Below are 18,981 nucleotides of genomic sequence, written 5' to 3'. Positions count from 1 at the left end.
GGCTGTGGCTGAATTAAATTCAGCCGCGCAGCTGAATGCGGCTGCGGCTGAATACAATATTAAGCCTTGCGGCTGATCTTATGGCTGATTACAAAATAAGCTTTGCAGCTGAGGCTTCAGCTAAATTGGATTTTTTAAATGAATTCTAGGACATTTTTTGGAGAGTTGAGGGTGGTTAGGGGTTGTGAGAATAGGAGTGGAGGGAAGAGGGGGTAGGACAGCAGGATTTTTTCAAATGTTTGATTCAGAATTAGTACCCAAATTTTATACTGGTACCCAAAGTTTTATACTGGTACACAAAGTTTATTCTGGTACCCAAAGTTTTATTCTAGTACCCAAAGTTTTATACTGGTACCCAAAATTATATACTAGTACTCAAATTTTATTCTGGTACCCAAAGTTTTATTCTAGTACCCAAAGTTTTTTACTGGTACTTAAAGTTTTATACTGGTACCCAAAGTTTTAGTCTGGTACCCAAAGTTTTATAATGGTACCCAAAATTTTAGACATGTACTCAAATTTTATTCTGGTACCCAAAGTTTTATACTGGTACCAAAAGTTTTATACTAGAACCCAAAGTTTTATACTGGTACCCAAAGTTTTAAACTGGTACCCAAAGTTTTATACTAATACTAAAAATTTATACTGGTACCCAAAGTTTTTTACTGGTACCCAAAGTTTTATACTAGAACCCAAAGTTTTATACTGGTACCCAAAGTTTTATACTGGTACCCAAAGTTTTAAACTGGTTACCAAAGTTTTATACTGGTACTAAAAATTTATACTGGTACCCAAAGTTTTATACAGTTACCCAAATTTTATACTGGTACCCAAAGTTTTATACTGGTACCCAAAGTTTTATACAGTTAACCAAATTTTATACTGGTACCCAAATTTATACTGGTACCCAAAGTTTTATACTGGGACCCAAAGTTTTATACTGGTACCCAAAATTTTATACTAATGCCTAAAATTTTGTTTTAATATTGGTACCCAAACTTTTATACTGGTACCCAAATTTTATATTGGTACCCAAAGTTTTATACTTGTACCCAAAGTTTTATACTTGTACCCAAAGTTTTATACTGGTACCCAAAATTTTATACTAATAGCCAAAAATTTATTCTGGTACCCAAAGTTTTATAATGGCACCCAAAGTTTCATACTGGTACCCAAAGTTTTATACTAATAGACAAAAATTTATTCTGATACCCAAAGTTTTATACTGGTACCCAAAGTTTTATACAAGTTTTTTAGCAGTAGGAATTTATTTCAACATCTTTAGTTATGATGCAGTACAAAGCCTATCAACTCCCAGACGACGAGCCAATGCGCTACATGTTGAGCCACGGTCGAGGGTTTCTATGACATTAACTCAAGGTCCAACAACCCTGGATAACTAAGGGGAACTATATCTTTCCTTTGCGCCTGTTTATGAGCCGAGGAACTTTTCATGTTGCACACCTAGCATCTAGGAACCATTTAATGTCTTCAGTTATAACGCAGTGTCTGGACGAGATTCGAACCTATTACATGATGCGCTACTTGTTGAACCTTGGGGAACCAATTCTTTCCTTTTCTGTATTAGTTTAAGTAACATCTATCCAGCAACCAACTTTTTTTTATTGAACTACCTGCCTGAAAGTTTTATGGTAATGAGTTACGCCTGTTTATGAGCCAAGGAAATCCTCCTACTCCAACTTTACATGTTGCACACCTGCCATAGCAGCAGTAGGAACCATTTAATGTCTTCAGTTATAACGCAGTGTCTGGCCGAGATTCGAACCTATTACCTCCCTGATGACAAGCAGATGCGCTTCTTGTTGAACCTTGGATAATTAAGGGGAACCAATTCTTTCCAATTTAAGTGACATCTATCCAGCAACCAACTACCTGCCAGAAAGTCCTATGGTAATGAATTACACCTGTTTACGAGCCAAGGAAATCCTCATACTCTAACTTTACATGTTGCATACCTGGCATAGCTGCAGTAAGAACCATTTAACGTCTTCAGTTTTCACGCAGTGTCTGGCCAAGATTCGAACCTATTACCTCCATGATGACAAGCAGATGCGCTACATGTTCAGCCATGGTACGCAGGTTACATTTGTCTTAAAAATAATCGTCTTTAAAATGCTTATCATATGTACACTTGCAATAAATGTATTACTAATTTACCTCTTATGAAAAATGTTTTTTTTTACAAAAGTGCTTTTTATTACAATTATTCATGGGTATAATTTTTATGACAAACTTTTTATGTCACATAATCTTAATGACAAATGTAATTATGAAGTTATTACAAAAAATACTAAACAATAGGTACTGGAAAAAGAAGAACTGAATTAAAATAATATTTTGGGGGGTAGGGTGATTTTTATTGGGTGGGGAGGGCCGGGGCGAGTAAATCCCATTTTTAATTTTGGGGTGATCTTTATTTTTTTTCTAAGGCAATTTTTTTCTGGTAGTGTGATGGTACCCTCCCCCACAATAGTTGTAAACCTTCCCAGTACCTATAAGAAACTACCCTGAATAGGAGCACCATATAGGTTTAGTAGTTAGCGAGATCCTGTAGTACAAACAGATAGACAGACAAACAAACAGACAGACAAACAAACAGACATCATAATACTTAATGATCTAAAAATAAGACAAATTTTCATTTTGAAATATTGGAGCTCTGATAGCTTTTTGGTACGGTAACAGCTTTGAACCATCTATCATCCGGGTTCGAATCCCAGAAGAAAAAAAAATTGGGGGGGATGAAGGGTGACTTTTATTAATTTTTTATGGGAAAATAGGGGGGAGTTTGGTTGATTTTTTTTTTAAAAATTCAAAAACTTGGAAAAGGCAATTTAAAAAGTTTTCATTAGTTCAGTAGTTATCGAATTCTTAATCTACAGACAAAATAACTTAAAAGATTATTGGACCCGGCCAGCTGCTAGCAAGAATATGACTGCCCCTTTTTATTCTGTTTATTTCCCTTGCCCCTACCTCTCTTCTCCCTTCTCCCCGTCTGCTACATTCCAAACTAACACAACGAGTGTTTATTTCCCTTGCCCCCACTTCCCTTATCCCTTCTCCCCGTCTGCAATATTCAAAACATACATAACGAGTAGCGGCATTTCATGCGCAAGTCCCCAAACTCAGTCAGAAACTGCTAAATTCTTGCACATTCCCTTTAAGCCAGTCCCCAAAGTCTGAGACTCCTAAAAATTGAATATCTGATCCATTGTCCCCTCCCTTACTCCCTGTGCACTAACCCTTAGAACATAGGTGTAAAGCAATTTTATATTAAAATTTAGTTAATAATATTACAAATAAAGTAAGTTTACCTAGAACAAATCTCCTCTAATCTTTTTTACACATTATATCCACCCTCCTTTTATAATTTTTTTTCCATTGTCCATAGCAGAATAAAAACTTTAATCACATTCAATTCTTGGTGGAATTGAACCAAGAACCTTTCCAACACACGACTGCCACACTAACCCCAAGACCAAAGGTGACAGAAATTTTGAAGAAAAATTTAGGTCTAAATATCACAATTATAATAAATTATTGGGTGCTAAATTTCATAGGTATAACTCTTATGTACATACTTTTAAAACCTGTTTTAATATGTAATGTGTTAATGGTTAAAGGATACTAGTGGCTGCGCCCCTAAAACCTCTAGGAATACTTAAGGGAAGCAAAAATAATTTATTTTGAGGGTCATCTTTTTTTGGGAGAGAAAAGATACATTTCCCAAAAAAAATTATAAACCTTCCCTGGATCAATATGAAGCTTCACATTACCACTTTATATAATAGAATATGTGGATATATTAAAAAAAAAGAAAATTTGTTAATAAAATTATGGACCTCATTTATTGGCCAGTTCATTTATATATCCCATAAGAGGGGAGAGATGGATTAAAGGGGGTGTATGGGGGTTATTGTTATTTTAGCCAGCTGAGATTATTTCTTTATCAGAGTACATGAAAATATGGACAACATCAAAGTAATAATATATCGATTCATGTATTGCTTATAAATTCAGAAATTGTATAACATAATGATAAAGATAAAGAAACATTTTTTTTTATAATAATTGCAGTTTCGAAAATAAAATCAATTTTAGTAAGCATCTTTGTAAAATAAACAAAATCGGATGATATATGATAATCATTTAACTATTTCAATCTATCGAGTACATAAAGATTATGTAGATTTTTTTGCATATTATACAGGACAATTTATTGCATTTTACAGACCTTTTTTTAACCAACTTTAAAAAGTAAAATACATCGCTGTTTAAATTTTTTTTGTTAGAAAACATATTAGGATAATTTGTGTTCAAAATAAACACACACACACACCCTCCCCCCTCCCAAAATCTTAATTTAATTATTTTCATTAATTTAAAAATACTATGAAAAATGAAATATGTATCAATCTTTTTTTTGCATAACTTTTTCAGTGTCTCTCATCAACCACAAAGTATTAAATACATTTAAAATTGAAGAAATATCTAAGTAGGAGAAGCTTAATTATATAGAACAAGTATTGCGTACCTAAACGGAAAAATAATAGAGAAGCTACTATATAACTTGAGTATCACAAAAATTGATTGCCCCCTGTGAGGTTTGAACTCTTGGTCCCTAGTTTACAAGACGAGTGCTTTACCATTAAGCTAAATAGGCCACTTGTACAAGAAAAAAAATTTAAGATAATACAAATTCATAGTGAATATTAAGTAAATTCTGAAAAATTTGTATCTTTTAAAAACAATAAAATTAGGCAAATGTCAGTAAGGCAGTTACCCTATAAATAGTATTCAATAATATTCATAAGTATCAACGTTCAAAAACGTATTGCTCCTGGTGAAATTCGAACTTATAACCCCGGCATAACAGTGTAGAAGAACCGTGCGCTAACTGATTGCGCCACTGGAGCTCTTACATTACAGGTTCAAACTTTTGGTAGTTGTTCGAGATGGTAGTTTCTATGTTGTAATTTAAAAAAAAAATTAAGATAAAATTTTTATAAAAGAATATAAAAAAATTTAAAAGTATAACATTTAAAAAAAAATACATTTAAAAAAATTATTTTTGGGCGATGGAAATGTCTGGCCCCCACCCCAAAATTAGCTCAAAACCATCCAATGTCAATATATATATAACTAGCGGCTACGCCCCTAGAGGCCTCTAGGGGGCACTTGAGGAAGAGAGAGTCAAATTTAATAACCCAATTTCTTATTTTAAATTTTTAAAGAAAAGTAAAAAAAAAAAATTTTGGGGGGGGGAGAATTTTTTTTTGGGGGGGGGGTGCCTCCCCCCTCATTTTTAATTTTAGTTTAAAAAATTTAAAAAATTTTTTCTTTTTGGGGGGGGGGGATTTTTAATTTTTTGGGGGGGTTGGGGGTGTCCCCCAAAAAAATAGTTATAAACCTTCCCAGGACCTATGAGAAGCTACCCTGTTAAGGAGAACCCGATCGGTTCAGCGGTTAGCGAGATCCTTTGGTACAGACACACAGACACACAGACATCCTGTTACTTTAGTAAAAGAAGGAAAACATTGTCAGTTCAGTGGTTGCTGAGATCTTAAGCTTCAGACAGACAAAATTAAATGAAAATTAAGCCCCGCGGCTGAATTGACGGCTGAGGCTTGTACTAATTTAGCACCTGCGGCTGCGGCTGGGGCTTACAATATCTCAGCCGCGCGGCTGTGTCAAAGCTGCGGCTGAATTAAAAAAATTAAGCTGCGGCTGAGGCTGCGGCTTACAAATATCAAGCCGCGCGGCTGCGGATGCGGCATAATCATAACTTTGCAGCTGCGGCTGAGGCTTTCTTGAAGCCGCGCGGCTGAGTGCGGCTGCGGCTTCAAATTATTAACAGCCGCGCGGCTGAGTGTGGCTGAGGCTTCCCCAACTATAAGCCGCGCGGCTGATTGCGGCTGAGGCTTAGAGGGGCGTTGGCTGAATGAGGCTTAGTGCGGCTGAGGCTTAATGTGGCTGAATTGGAGTTTTGTGGCTGAGGCTTACAGTGGCTGAATGCGGCTGAGGCTTACAGTGGCTTATGTTTTCTTTAAGCCGCGCGGCTGCGACTAAGGCTGAGGCTTATTGGGTGGCTGAGGAAGCCGCGCGGCTGATTTTGAGGCTTCTCGTAAGCCGCGCGGCTGATGGTGGCTGAGGCTGAGGCTGCGGCTGCGGCTTCCGAACCCTGAATTTTTTCAATAAAATACTTAAAATTTTGATAACATTTATCCAATAGGCTTATTGTTCTTGCTGAAGGATCTCGCTAGTCAATGAACCAATATGGTTCATCTTTACAATGAAGCTTCCCGTAGGTCATGGGAAGGTTTATAACGCTTTTGGGAGGTTACCAACACTTTCCAATAAGAAATGGCCCATTGAAAAAATCCCCCCCTCTATTTTTTTATATTTCTTCAATCTTTCTTTATAAAACTAGAACTCAAATGGGGGGTGGTCAACTACCACCCCCCAAGAAAAAAAATCAACAGACTCCCACCTTTCCCTCTATTACCCCTGACAGGCCATCCCCTTGACAATTTTGTAAAGCGACGCTACGGCTACTTAGGTTAGGGAAGAAACCAATAAAAATTAAAATTCATTTGTTACGTGAGGTGCCACAATCTAATCATAAAACTTTATTTCATGTTTTGGCAGTTTTGGCAGGGGTTTTCAACATTAAAAGCCTTTTAGTTATCTATATTTTTTACATACTTCATATCATTTTAGATTTTTCTTTCTGTCTATTATTTGTAGTCCCTTCAAAATTACTTCAATTGTATACATTACTCCTCCTTTGAATCTCACATGTTTTTTTTTATTGATTTCATTTTATAACTACCAGACCGTATGCTTATGTTAAATTTTCATATTTCAAGGATAAAGGATACTTTAAATTCATTGTTAGTAAATGAAACATTTCTTGGAGGGAAAAAAAGACAGGTTCTTAGGTATGATGTGAAATCATGAATTGATTCATATTATAGTTAATTTTTCAGGAATAATAAAATAAGAATTATGAATTCAATGTAAGTCTAGGGCCATCTCAACTAAAATTATTCCCTCAGAGCCAATAAAACATAACTTTTTGGATATTTATTTAAAGTTGCTAGTCGGTGTTTTTAGTAAGTAGTAGATGTAAAATGGTCCATAGAATTTAAATATGCAATCGTTTTTTTTTATAGAACTCTTATTTTTGAAGTAATTTAAGTTTGTTTGTTTTTAAATTAAGTCGGTTTTAAGGTACTTAAACGCAACAAAAAAGAAGAAAATTGCAATTATGAACAAAAATAGTAATATCTTTAATTTAACACCATACTTTTTTAATTCTGTTGAGTAATCATTGAAAAAATCGGTTTTTTTTAACCTTGGTGAACAAAAACTTTGAACTTGAATATATCATAATACAGGCATAAAAAATATGTGTTTATATATACCTTTAGAATGAGAAAATATTACAAATCCATTGTAAGCAAAATTGAAAAAGTTTACAAAGTATGATAAAAAAATTATATGAAAATTGTTTGAATGTTGAATCATGAATGGCCCTAACAATCAGCTGATCAAAATAAGGTGAAACGGTTATTTGTGCTCCAACTTAAAAGACCATTGAAACAAGAGGAAAACTAACTCCGATTATATTGTTTTTAAGTTTATTCAATTATGTTTAATCTACATAATTCACAATTGTAGATGGTAAAAAAAAGATATTTTTTCAGAGAAAACTTTTATTAATTACCATATATTTATTACTCTTTTATGCAATAAAAATGTGAAAAATATTTTTAAAACTGGGATTTTAAACCTACTGATTATATGGGCCATTCATGATTCATATGATTTAAACAATTTTCGTACTTCGTAATTTTTTTATCATAGTTTATTTACTTTCAATTTTGCTTAGATTGTAAGGGCCATTCATAATTCAACATTAAAACAATTTTCATATAATTTTTTATCATATATTCAAGTTCAAAGTTTTTGTTCACCAAGGTTAAAAAAATCGATTTTTTCAATAATTACTTTACAGAATTTAAAAAAGTAAGGTGTCAAATTAAAGATCTTACTATTTTTGTTCAAACTGGCAATTTTCTTCTTTTTTTGTTGTGTTATAGTACCTTAAAACCGACTTAATTTAAAAAACAAACAACTTAAATTACTTCAAAAATGAGAGATCTACAAAAAAAAAGATTGCATATTTAAATTCTATGGACCATTTTACATCTACTACTTATTAAATACACCGACTAGGTATTCTACTTATTAAATACACCGACTAGGTATTCTAAATAGAAATCAACAAAGTTAAGACACCTTCTTTATCAAATAGTTTATCATTTAACTACCCACAAAAAAATTGTCATTGATTGTAGAGTAATATTAATACATTAAATAACCCTTCTCACTGCAATCGCCCCAAGAGGTCTCATGGGGGCGTAGCCGGTTTAATATATTTAACAACAGTTTTAAGATATGCTTTTTAGGTTTTTTTTTGAATTAGGTATTTTAAAATTAGGTATTTTTAAACCTAGGTATTTATAGTTAGGTGTTTATAAAATTAGGCATTTTTAAAATTAGGTGTTTTGTCACATTAGTCATTTCAAAAATTAGGTATTTTAAATTAGACATTTTTAATTTAGGTATTTATAAATTAGGCGTTTTGTCACATTAGACATTTATAAAATTAGGCATTTTTAAATTAGGTATTTTTAAATTAGGTGTTTTGTCCCCACTCCTTAAAAAAGTATAGGTTCAAGCGCATTAATTTATGACTTATTTTTTACTGAGCTGGATCTTTAAATCGTTTTTATAGTGCGCTGAATCGGGGCGATTCAGAGGTGATTTGTAGGTGCGCTGGTGGTTAGCCACAGCGCGCCTATAAAACATTGATATTTAAAAGATTTTAGGCGCGGTGTTGTTAAATCGCTTGCGACACTCAATAAAATATCGATCCGCGCCAGTACAACTTTATTACATAAGCCGTGTCAGTAAGGCATTTTATGTAAAATTCCGTGTCAGCATGGTATTTTATATAAAACATTAATATATAATTTATTTTAAAAAGAACTATAAAAATGTTTTCACAATAGTTTTGCAATAAAATATTAAAGTAATTTTTAAAAAATATTTATTTATTAAATAAATCACCCCGATTTAAACCGGCAATGCCACTCGGTGAGTGGCGTTGCCGCGCCGGGCCCGCGCCACTGCCCGATTCAAATCGCCCATGCAAATTCGATTTAAAGATTGATATTAATAATTTGATGGTGCGCCAAATGAATCGCCCCGATTTAAATCACCTATAAACGATTTAAAGATCGAGCTCTGGTGCTACAAGTAACGAGTCTATGAGATTTCCATTATCTAACTTTTTTTGTTTTCCGTTTTTTACTCTCTCTTTCATAGGTATATTTATATTTTTTCAGTAAAAAAAAACCTTGTTAGATGTTGCTGTTTTTATATTTTTGAAGTGCAAATAATTAATCACTTTCCTTTACTCCTTCACTTTTTGATTGTTTACATCAATGGTACACAATATGGCACTTTAAATATGTAACTCAAAAATCAGCAATGTGACGTCATAAAAATGAAGGATATGAGAGGAGAATTGGGAAAGAAAACCCCTAAAAAAGAGATGGGTAATCCCTCTTTTTTATGACGTCACATGGCTGATTTTTTAGACACCTTGTAAAGTTACTTTAATATCAAATAAAAAAAAAATTTAATTCTAATTTTGTCAAATTGTCATCATGATACTGATAGTCCGATAAACATTATAATATAAACAAAAAAAAAACATATATATAAACAAAAAAATGCACACTGAATGACAGATTAGACAACCTAAAAGACCTGTAAACTGATCGACCTAATAATTTGACATGCTATAAAATGAAATAATAAACGCACCGACATTGAAGGATCTTTATGAGTCTGTAAATTCCACTCACAAGGTAGAATGTAGAATAAGTCTGGTACTTCCCAGTACATTTGGGTGAATAAATCCTAATAAAAAACAAAGATTAAAGAGGTTGCATAGTCTCTAGTAATAAATAGAATAATTTAAACTACTTCTATTAAGGTGGACAAATTTTAATAAATGCTTGTAATAATGGTCAATCAAAGGTTTTTAATCCGTAAGAAACACTTGGTATCAACATCAATTAGTGGTATGTACAATAAGTCGGTATTCTAAAGTTCCATAAATAAATTTTGACTTTTGATAGACAAGGATGTATTTAGATATTTTTTGGTGTTGTTGAAATACATTGTTAAAAGTACTTTACCTGATCTCCTACAGTGCCGTAGAAATAATATTTATACACCCAAGTTCTGCAAATAAATCAATAATTTTAATAATTTTTTTAAGTGCCTTTATATACATCAAGTATATTGGATAATAATGGATAAATATGTAAACTATACATAGGATCGAATAAGTTGTGACTGTCTAAGGCAAGCATATAAACCCTACTCTGTACAATTGATTTCAAACATCTGGCATAGCAGCAGATTTGATGTATACTTTTTAACCTCTCTAATAGTGACGATGCCTAGCAAAAATAAATCACTGTAAAAGAGCTAACCTTATATACATAAAAATATTAATATTTTTAAACCATAAATCTTAAATTCAAATAAATTGATTTCCTGTAGTTTTCAGGTGTCAGCATTAAATCAAATATTTCTGATTTTCTAAGTTTCTCCAAATCATATATAACTACTCCTGTGTTAAAGCCCTGCAAAAATTTTTAATAATTTTTTATACAAGTGAAAAGTGTTTATGGTATACATTTTTAAAAAAACTAATAATACTAAAGAATATATATAACAGTAGAAGAATCTTAAAAAATGTTATTTATCTATCATGTAAGGTGGAATGATGTCTATCCGTAATAGTTGATTCTTGGAGAGGGGGGGGGGGTGCATCCCCTCAGCTCTGTTCCATTGATTTCTTCACAATATCAATTACTATGTTACCTGGGTTTTACCATGAAATCCAATTTTAGAGTCAGGATATTTTTTCCTATGGTTTACTGATACTAAATAATAATGGGGAGTTTGCTCCAACCCAACTGCTATTGCTTCACTGAAAAGTAGTAATGAAGTTAATTGTATATACAAGCAGTGGTCATCTATCCTACGGACGTGCAAAGGATGGAGCGGGGAAATAGTAAATAAGGGTTATAGTAAATCATAAAAATGGTCAAAAATGTCGATTACAAACCATTCAAAAATGGAATTCTTAAAAAAAATTTTTGTGTGTTGAACAAAAGTTCTTGAAGAGAATCGACCCAATTATCTGCATAATAGCTTAGAAAGTTAGAATCTGTCCATAAACAAACACAAAGCTTCACCAAAACCATTTATGGGATCTTAATCGACATAAGACACTTTTCGACCTCTTTTTATTAAAGGTTTTTTGATTTGTGATTTTTAATAAGTTCATGAACACTTGAACCTCAATCAAAATTCAATTTCTGACTATAATAAGTTTTTTTATTCGATTACATTCAATAAAGCAGATAGATTTCGTTAAATTGTGTCGCATATCCTTTGCTTAGATCTTATCAATTTATTTTTTTAGCAAAGTTACTCTATAAGCTGAAGATTCTGTCTGTTTTTCTGTAAAGCAAAATTCTTCCGCCCTCTCTCTCTTTGTATTCAAGGAAAAGTGGTGGCCATAGTTATCACACTATTCAAATGCCTTATGTTATCAGCCTTTCGTATGCCTAAGCGTTTCAAGACACTTAAAAATCGTCCTTGGTAATGTTAAAAAATTAAAAGATAATAATTTTACCTGCCAGACATAAATTTTCTGTGCTCAATGAGTTCTGATAAATCTTTCCTAAGATAGAGAATATAATATAAATTATAGATCATAAATTCTTGTATATAAATTTGATTTTGTACATTCTTATTTGATTCGTAAAAATTGTATCCCTGTCACCACCAACCCTCTGCCCCTCCAAATAATGAAATAGTCAAAAGTAAGTTGAATACAGGGCGGGAGGAGATAATGACTGAAGATAAATTCAATCTTTATTGGGTGGTACACACTAGCAGTATTAAAACTTTTTCACCAATAATTATATTTTTCGTATTGAGTAGGTAATTTGGTTATATTATTATTTGGTCGTAATTCAAGACAAAGCCCAAAATACATAACTTTTGCACCACGTCGTCTTCCTGTGACGTCATATTCTCCATCTCTTTTTTTGGGATTTTCTTTCACACTTCTCCTCTTATCTCCCTCATTTTATTTCGTCACAGGAAGACGACGTAGTGCAAAAGTTATGTATTTTAGGCTTCGTCTAATTCAATTCATCGTCCTGAAGATGACTAGATAAATATCTTTTTAAAGAGATATTACTAAAAACTTACTTGAATTGCAGGTCTACATCAAAGAATGCAATATACTTCAGCTCTTTTGGAAACACTTTGTGATAGAATGGTGCTATGTAAAACAAATCCTTAATTAGATATCAAATTAGTGTTAAGTTCTATCGAAAAAGGCTTTATACCTAAAGGTGCAGGGATAAGGGATGAGAAACGTAAGAAAATATTATTTCAGGCCTATTTTCCAACTAGGCCTAAAAAACCAGTTACGGGAGGGTGCAGTAGTTAGAATTGACAACTATCAACTAGAATCATGAAATAGCTAAATAAGTCCAAAGAAGATAATAGAATAAAATTCAGGTAGCTAGCCTCAAGTAAAAATAGAACTTTTTTACCCAATATACAGTATACGTAACAAAAAAATGACCGGTCTTTAAAATGGTCTAGCCCCCCCTCTAATAAAATTGTAACCCCATTTTTTGTTTGTGTGATCTTTATATACATGTATAATTTTGTTTGTTGCGGTCAATTAAATCAAAGAACATTTTACGACATGCAGTAGGCTATAAAAGAAAATATTAAAAATGTCAAAATTCAACCTAGTAGTATTTTAGGTGAATTTTACCTAAGCCGAAAAATCACATAATAAAATTGATTTTAGCATAGGGTTTGTTTATAGTTTTATCTTCAGCATAAAATTTTGCATCCATAGACTCCTTACCCAACTTTCTAGATCTCATACAAGTCATTTGAGGCCAAAAAGTATGTATCAAGAACTCAAAATCTATGATTTTTCGCCTGAAGTAAAATTTACTTAAAATATAAAATCGGTTGAATTTTGAGATTTTAAATATCTTCTTTTATAGCCTGCTGAATGTCGGAAAATGTTCTTTCGTGTATATAAAGAGCACACACAAAAATAATAGGGTTCAATTTCATTAGAGGGGGGGCTAGACCATTTTAAAGACTGGTCATTTTTTGTAACGTATACTGTATAAATGGCATTTGTTAAAATTATGTTTTGATGTTTTTTTTCTCCAAAAATTTTTTTATCTTTTACTCTAGTAATTTGAATTTTTCAGAAAGCTATCATTTGGTTTGTCGCATTGTGTTATTCTTATTTTTATTAATGAGTAAACATTTTATTTAAAAATATCACTGCTAATTAAAATTAAAAATAAATTAATAAATAAGCAATGGGTAACATTCTATCAAGTTCTATGGATACTATTATGTAATAATAAATTTGTACTGTGCACAAATTAGCTAATAGTACAAAAATTAAGGTTAATGTGTTTTATCAATTCTGTATAAAATTTTTAGAATTTGAAATACAACACTTCATTTATTAACTGCCAATTGAATATTGTTACAAACTTCCTAAAAAATAATCCCTCTATTTTTGTTTTTTATATATGGTATTTTTTAATGTAAAACTCTAAGCAGATTTAATGTGATCAAACACCATTTCTATTATTTTTTAGAAGCAGACAGCTCATTATTTTTTCTAGAATTGTCTGCTTCTAAAATTGCTGCGGTTTTTATATAGCTTGCCTCCAGTTGCCCATTGGTTGATACATAACAAACCGATCCTTATTGGTTGAGAGTGATAGCTAATTTGGAGCTGCCTCCAATGACTATATTTACTTAGGTAATGGTGAAAGTTGCATTATCCACTGTAAAACTAGTCCGGGACCTAATTTATGGCCAGGTTTCCTATCCCTTATCCCTGTAAAGGTGAAACAAATTTTAAAGACTATGAATAAGGCACAATTTTAGATGATGAAACTTTCTATATAACTATATAAATTTTAAATGGATAAAATACATACATATTTAAAAATGAAATAAACTTTTTACCTTTTGATATTTTCTGCTAATGGTATATATATATGTTTTTCCATCTGACCCGATCTACAACAATTTATAAGAATTATATTATAACCAGTGCAGATACTTCATATGTAGGATTTGTCTATATGTATAACTAATTCACACACACACAAGAATTTTCTTAGATGCATTTTATGTCATTACTTTTGTGAAGATTCCCTTTTCTGTTTTATTCATGTTTAAGCATTAGCAATATGAAATTAAAGATATTTTAGTTTGGTCTTTTTTTCTGTTGGTATATTTTACTTTGTTTATTATGAAGATAAAGATAAATTAAATATAAAACACTACTGTTGTTAATTATCTTATAAATGAAAGAAATATAAAACAGTTCAAGAAATTTGAATTAAAAGTTGTACCAACCTTAACTTCTTCCTGTCCCATATTTCCATACCAAAGTTTCAAATGATCTACACATTAGACGATGATTTAAGAAATAGTTCATTTTGAAGCGAGTAAAATACGGCGTTTTCTCTCAAAGAGTCTTTTAAATCATTCAAACCCACTTCCCTTTTTTATACTTTTTTTATACTTCCCTTTTTCTATACTTTTTTATAGCTCTGATAATGGTCAGAATATGCTAGATTATTAGTTTCTGGGTAGTCCCGCATGGTTAGGACATCGCATGAATATGTACCGCAGGGTTAGGTCAGATTGCATGAGTTAGGTAATAGGCATTGGAACCCCTTCAACTTATTTCCATTTTAATTTAAAATCGGGAGGGTGGTTTTAGTGCTCAATACGCACTTTGTGGAAAAGCTCCTTTTGGGAATAAATGATAAAATTGCTACAGAATCTAGGAAATAAATGAACATATATTAGCTACATGTTTTAGGGATGTAAATTTGCGAACGGAGCAAGAAACTGTTTAGAATCTGCGTATAAACTGTATTCTTTCCACTCCGAATCTGTCTGAGAGTCAGAGTAACCTCTAAAAGGGAGGTATATTCTGTGTTCAAAAAATTGGTTTACATCTCCATAGATGATGAACAAAATTACCCCTTTTGTAGATTAATATTGCTGTTTGAAACGTTTCGTTACTGCTAGCTAATGAACTAGTTAATCAAAATTTGATAGAAGTACCCAGCGCGTTTTATTCCATTATTCCCCACCTCCCCTGTATAAAATTAAAATTTTCTTTGAATGTCTAAAGTCATCATTCCTAATTCTTCTTTAAATGTTGTAGAAAAATAATTGATGTCAGCAAATTCAACCCTTAATTTTCTAAAACAATTAAAATTATAAATAAAGGAATTAATAATTGTCTCCATATTTATGAATTAAATAGAATTGTTTGTTTTTTTTGTTGGAGATTTGTATTGATAAAAAGTGACTATCGGGCACTTAGACACATTTCTCCCCTAATTTTTAATTAAGTTTCCTAAGCCTAATCTCTGCCAGGGCCTAATACAGGGTAAATACCTGCGCTGCCTTAACCTCGCGGGGCTACTCAGAAAAAAATATACCTTACCTGATCTAAAGTAACAACAATAAATAATACATTCAACGAAATGAAAAATCGAAGAGTATATAGCCATTCTACGATAAAAATACTTTCCTCGGAAACTTCCAAGGTGTTCCTTCTCTATATACATTTAGAAAGTCATTAATCTCGGTTCCTGGACCAATCGACGCTGCTCGAAGCACTCTGAAATAGTTATTTCTTTCATCGAATTATAAACCGCTTTCCGCGGATATAGAATATACAATTAGCCCCGAGGTGCCGAAGGAACAGGCTAAAAAAACTGGTTTTATTCTTATGAATGTACGTTTTTATATTCGTAGAATGTTGGACATCGTTTTTTCGTATGGATGAGAACCGGTTCCTATCCACCGGATTCGAATGAATACGAGAAAATACTATTCTTTACTTTTCAATTTCACTTCCAAATAATCGCTCTTCATCCTTTACATAAAGTGGGAAGATTTTTGTTATGTTTTTGTACGTTGAGATCTTTCTGACCACTGCACTCTATTTCAGGGAAGATCTTTTGGGTTCTTGGATAGTTTAAGGCTTTCTTTCTGAGTCTCTGTTTTGGGCTATTTTTTATGAATTGTAAAGCTTATGATAAAAAAATTGTTACTTACTTGACTATTTCAGAAGTCATTATTTGTTTGATAAAATGTTTTGATTGTTGATCTGTGAGAAAAACCATATGTAATGGAGTACCTTCACTTGATTTAAACAAACTTCTAATCATATTCTAAAAACAGAGTTACTTTTATACAGAGTCAAATACAGGGACATCTCAAGTAAATTATTACAAATTAGATAATTCTATATTGAAGTTTCTTTTCTAATATGAATATTTTTCCTTATTGAAAGAAGAAAATCCTTATACTTTGTTTTCTTTCACTTTTACTGTTTCTTTCTCTTTATTTCCGTTGCTATCTTTATCTTAATATTTTTATGCCCTTATGTTCATCTTATAACTTTAAACATCTCTGCTATAATAGGACATGTGATTGAAGTAAAATAAAGAAAGTTCACCTTAAATTGTCTGCCATGTTTAGTAGTTTCAATACCTGTATCCTTTTCATAAAAAGTCACGTTACAAAATATTATACCTGAAATAATTCAATGAAAAAGTAGGCAACATCGAAATAATGTCGTGATTAAATGTAGAATAATCATTATATAAAAGTAACAGGATATCTGTCTGTGGTAGTCTGTCGGTTTGCATTAAAAGATATAGTTATTCTAATCAGTATAGCTTCTCGTAGATAAGTAAAGCGAGGCTTTTCTATAATTAGGGTCAGTCCGTCCGTACGTCCGTCCGATATGGATAGCTATTTTCGTTAATTTAGGCATGTTAAAATTGTTCTATTGATTTTAAACTTTGCATGGTGATTCCTGTAGTAGTTAGGTATGATTTAGAAAGCGTAACAACTCTATAATCATTACCAGAATGTCCGTACGTCTATTTTAAACATGTTGATTTTTTTACTTTTTAACAACTAATTTTTATGTGATCTAATTATCCGATTGATCTGATTTTTGGTATACTGATTCCTGGGACAACAAAATAAAATATTATAAGAGAAGCAACTCTATAATCAAGTCCTACAAATATAAGTATGTCCATAAACATTATCCTGTATCATGCAGTTTTTCAACAAATTTGCTTACAATTTTGCTTCGACTCCTATAAATTTATATTCTGATTATTTAGTTCTGACACTATACAAGTGTTAATGTCCGTTTGTCCTATCGTTTCAGTGCTTCGCTTTTATGGATGTTGTCATCCTTGTTTTATTAAAACTAAAATTAAAAGTAGAAGGTTACCTCCCCACTTCCCTTAGTGCCCTTACAGGAATCTAAATGTGTAGCCGGGGTAAATATATTGTACCTTTTAGAGTAGCTACTCTACTAAAAATAAGCTTCATTGAATAAAAGGTTTGCGTAAATACAATTTTAATTTCTTTTTCATGAAAGTACTTTTAAAAAGCTCATAGAGAAAAGTTTAATAATGGATTTTATCTATTTTTTGACAAGTTTTTGAAGCATAAAATGAAATAATTACCCATATGAAGGAACTCATCACTCGTATACTTTATTTCCCCGGGTAAAACCAGTGAATCTTCAAATATCTAAAATCATAAAATTACATTCTCAATTTTGCATTTTAAATTAGAAATAGACATAATCTAAATACATGCTTTCTAAATCAGCCAATAGGAAAACAGTGGAGGTACAATCCGGACATATTATTGGTTAAAAAGTGTTAAAAAAGGGCACTTTTTATTGGAATTATATGTTGAGATAAAGATTTTCTTGGGTAAGTCATGTCGTGTAAAAATGTATTCCCTTGTATATAATGTTAAGCACATGAAGAAATATATATTATAATTGCAAGCTATAAATTGTTCAATTTATTTGTATAGAGTTGGCTTTCGGAAAATTAAAACATATAAAACTTTTGTCATTCGTATTATTGTATAAATGAATCGTATATACAAAAAATAAACAAAGATTTTTGTCTGCTAGTATATTCTTAAGTTTAATAAAAAGTGATGATATTTAACCTGATCAAACACTGAGCCCTCAGATTCTCTTGTTGAATTTGTTGGGGTCAAATAGATCAAGCAAAGACAAACTATAACCTAAAAGCAAACCCTATATTAAATCATAACTCAATATTTTTTTCTTCTATGGCATGCCACAGTGCAGTGTTTGTATCCATATTCCATTAGACCCTTCTATACCCTCTTCAAATTTAAAGAGGTGTAATAAATGTAAAACGCTATAAAGCAAGGATGACAACATCTGTAAAAGCGAAGCCTTGAAACGGTTGGACAAACGAACATTAACACTTGTAGAGTATTAAATGAATAATCAGAATATAATCGTCTAAACAAAATTGTAAGTAAATTTGTTGCAAAACTGCGTAAATATAGGATCATGTGCACGCCACTGATTTTTTCAGGTTGTATTCTTTTTGTAAGGCTATTTTTATGAAAAAGTTAAAAAGTTAATTCGTTCGCAAAAATGAAACTACGTATTGATATTGAAAGGTGATATATATTTTTTGTAGGAAATGGGTTAAATAGAAAAATTGGTATAAACTTGCAATAAAAACATACAATGATTCAAATGAATAGAAATTACTATCAAGTATAATAATCATTATAGAATATTTTTTTATTATTTTACCTTATAACCCCACATTTTTGACAAAAAAAAACTATAATCTATAGCATTATAATTATTTCTAAAATATTTTTACACTTCACAAT

At 31.7% G+C, this 18,981-nt stretch overlaps 1 protein-coding gene across 1 annotated transcript in view; it reads right to left on the bottom strand.

Moving 5' to 3' along the window:
- LOC145329336 (uncharacterized) overlaps positions 1-18,981 on the bottom strand; it is a 22,503-nt gene extending 3,522 nt beyond the window's left edge. The window contains exons 1-15 of the mRNA XM_080173401.1: positions 18,899-18,981; positions 18,271-18,348; positions 17,769-17,835; positions 16,736-16,812; positions 16,333-16,448; positions 15,805-15,892; positions 15,410-15,470; positions 14,608-14,657; positions 14,212-14,265; positions 12,397-12,485; positions 11,813-11,860; positions 10,993-11,101; positions 10,666-10,751; positions 10,299-10,347; positions 9,922-10,017 (exon numbers count right to left, since the gene is read on the bottom strand). Of these exons, the coding sequence (XP_080029527.1) occupies positions 9,922-10,017; positions 10,299-10,347; positions 10,666-10,751; positions 10,993-11,101; positions 11,813-11,860; positions 12,397-12,485; positions 14,212-14,265; positions 14,608-14,657; positions 15,410-15,470; positions 15,805-15,892; positions 16,333-16,448; positions 16,736-16,812; positions 17,769-17,835; positions 18,271-18,348; positions 18,899-18,913 (1,083 nt within the window). The 5' untranslated portion in view covers positions 18,914-18,981. The remainder of the gene's footprint in view (positions 1-9,921; positions 10,018-10,298; positions 10,348-10,665; positions 10,752-10,992; positions 11,102-11,812; positions 11,861-12,396; positions 12,486-14,211; positions 14,266-14,607; positions 14,658-15,409; positions 15,471-15,804; positions 15,893-16,332; positions 16,449-16,735; positions 16,813-17,768; positions 17,836-18,270; positions 18,349-18,898) is intronic.

The sequence above is a fragment of the Acartia tonsa genome, chromosome 1 (assembly GCF_053477335.1).
Source record: "Acartia tonsa isolate MP-2025a chromosome 1, ASM5347733v1, whole genome shotgun sequence".
Taxonomy (NCBI): Eukaryota; Metazoa; Arthropoda; class Copepoda; order Calanoida; family Acartiidae; genus Acartia; species Acartia tonsa.
The sequence above is the reverse complement of the archived record's forward strand: the minus strand, read 5'-3'. Positions and strand labels throughout refer to the sequence as shown.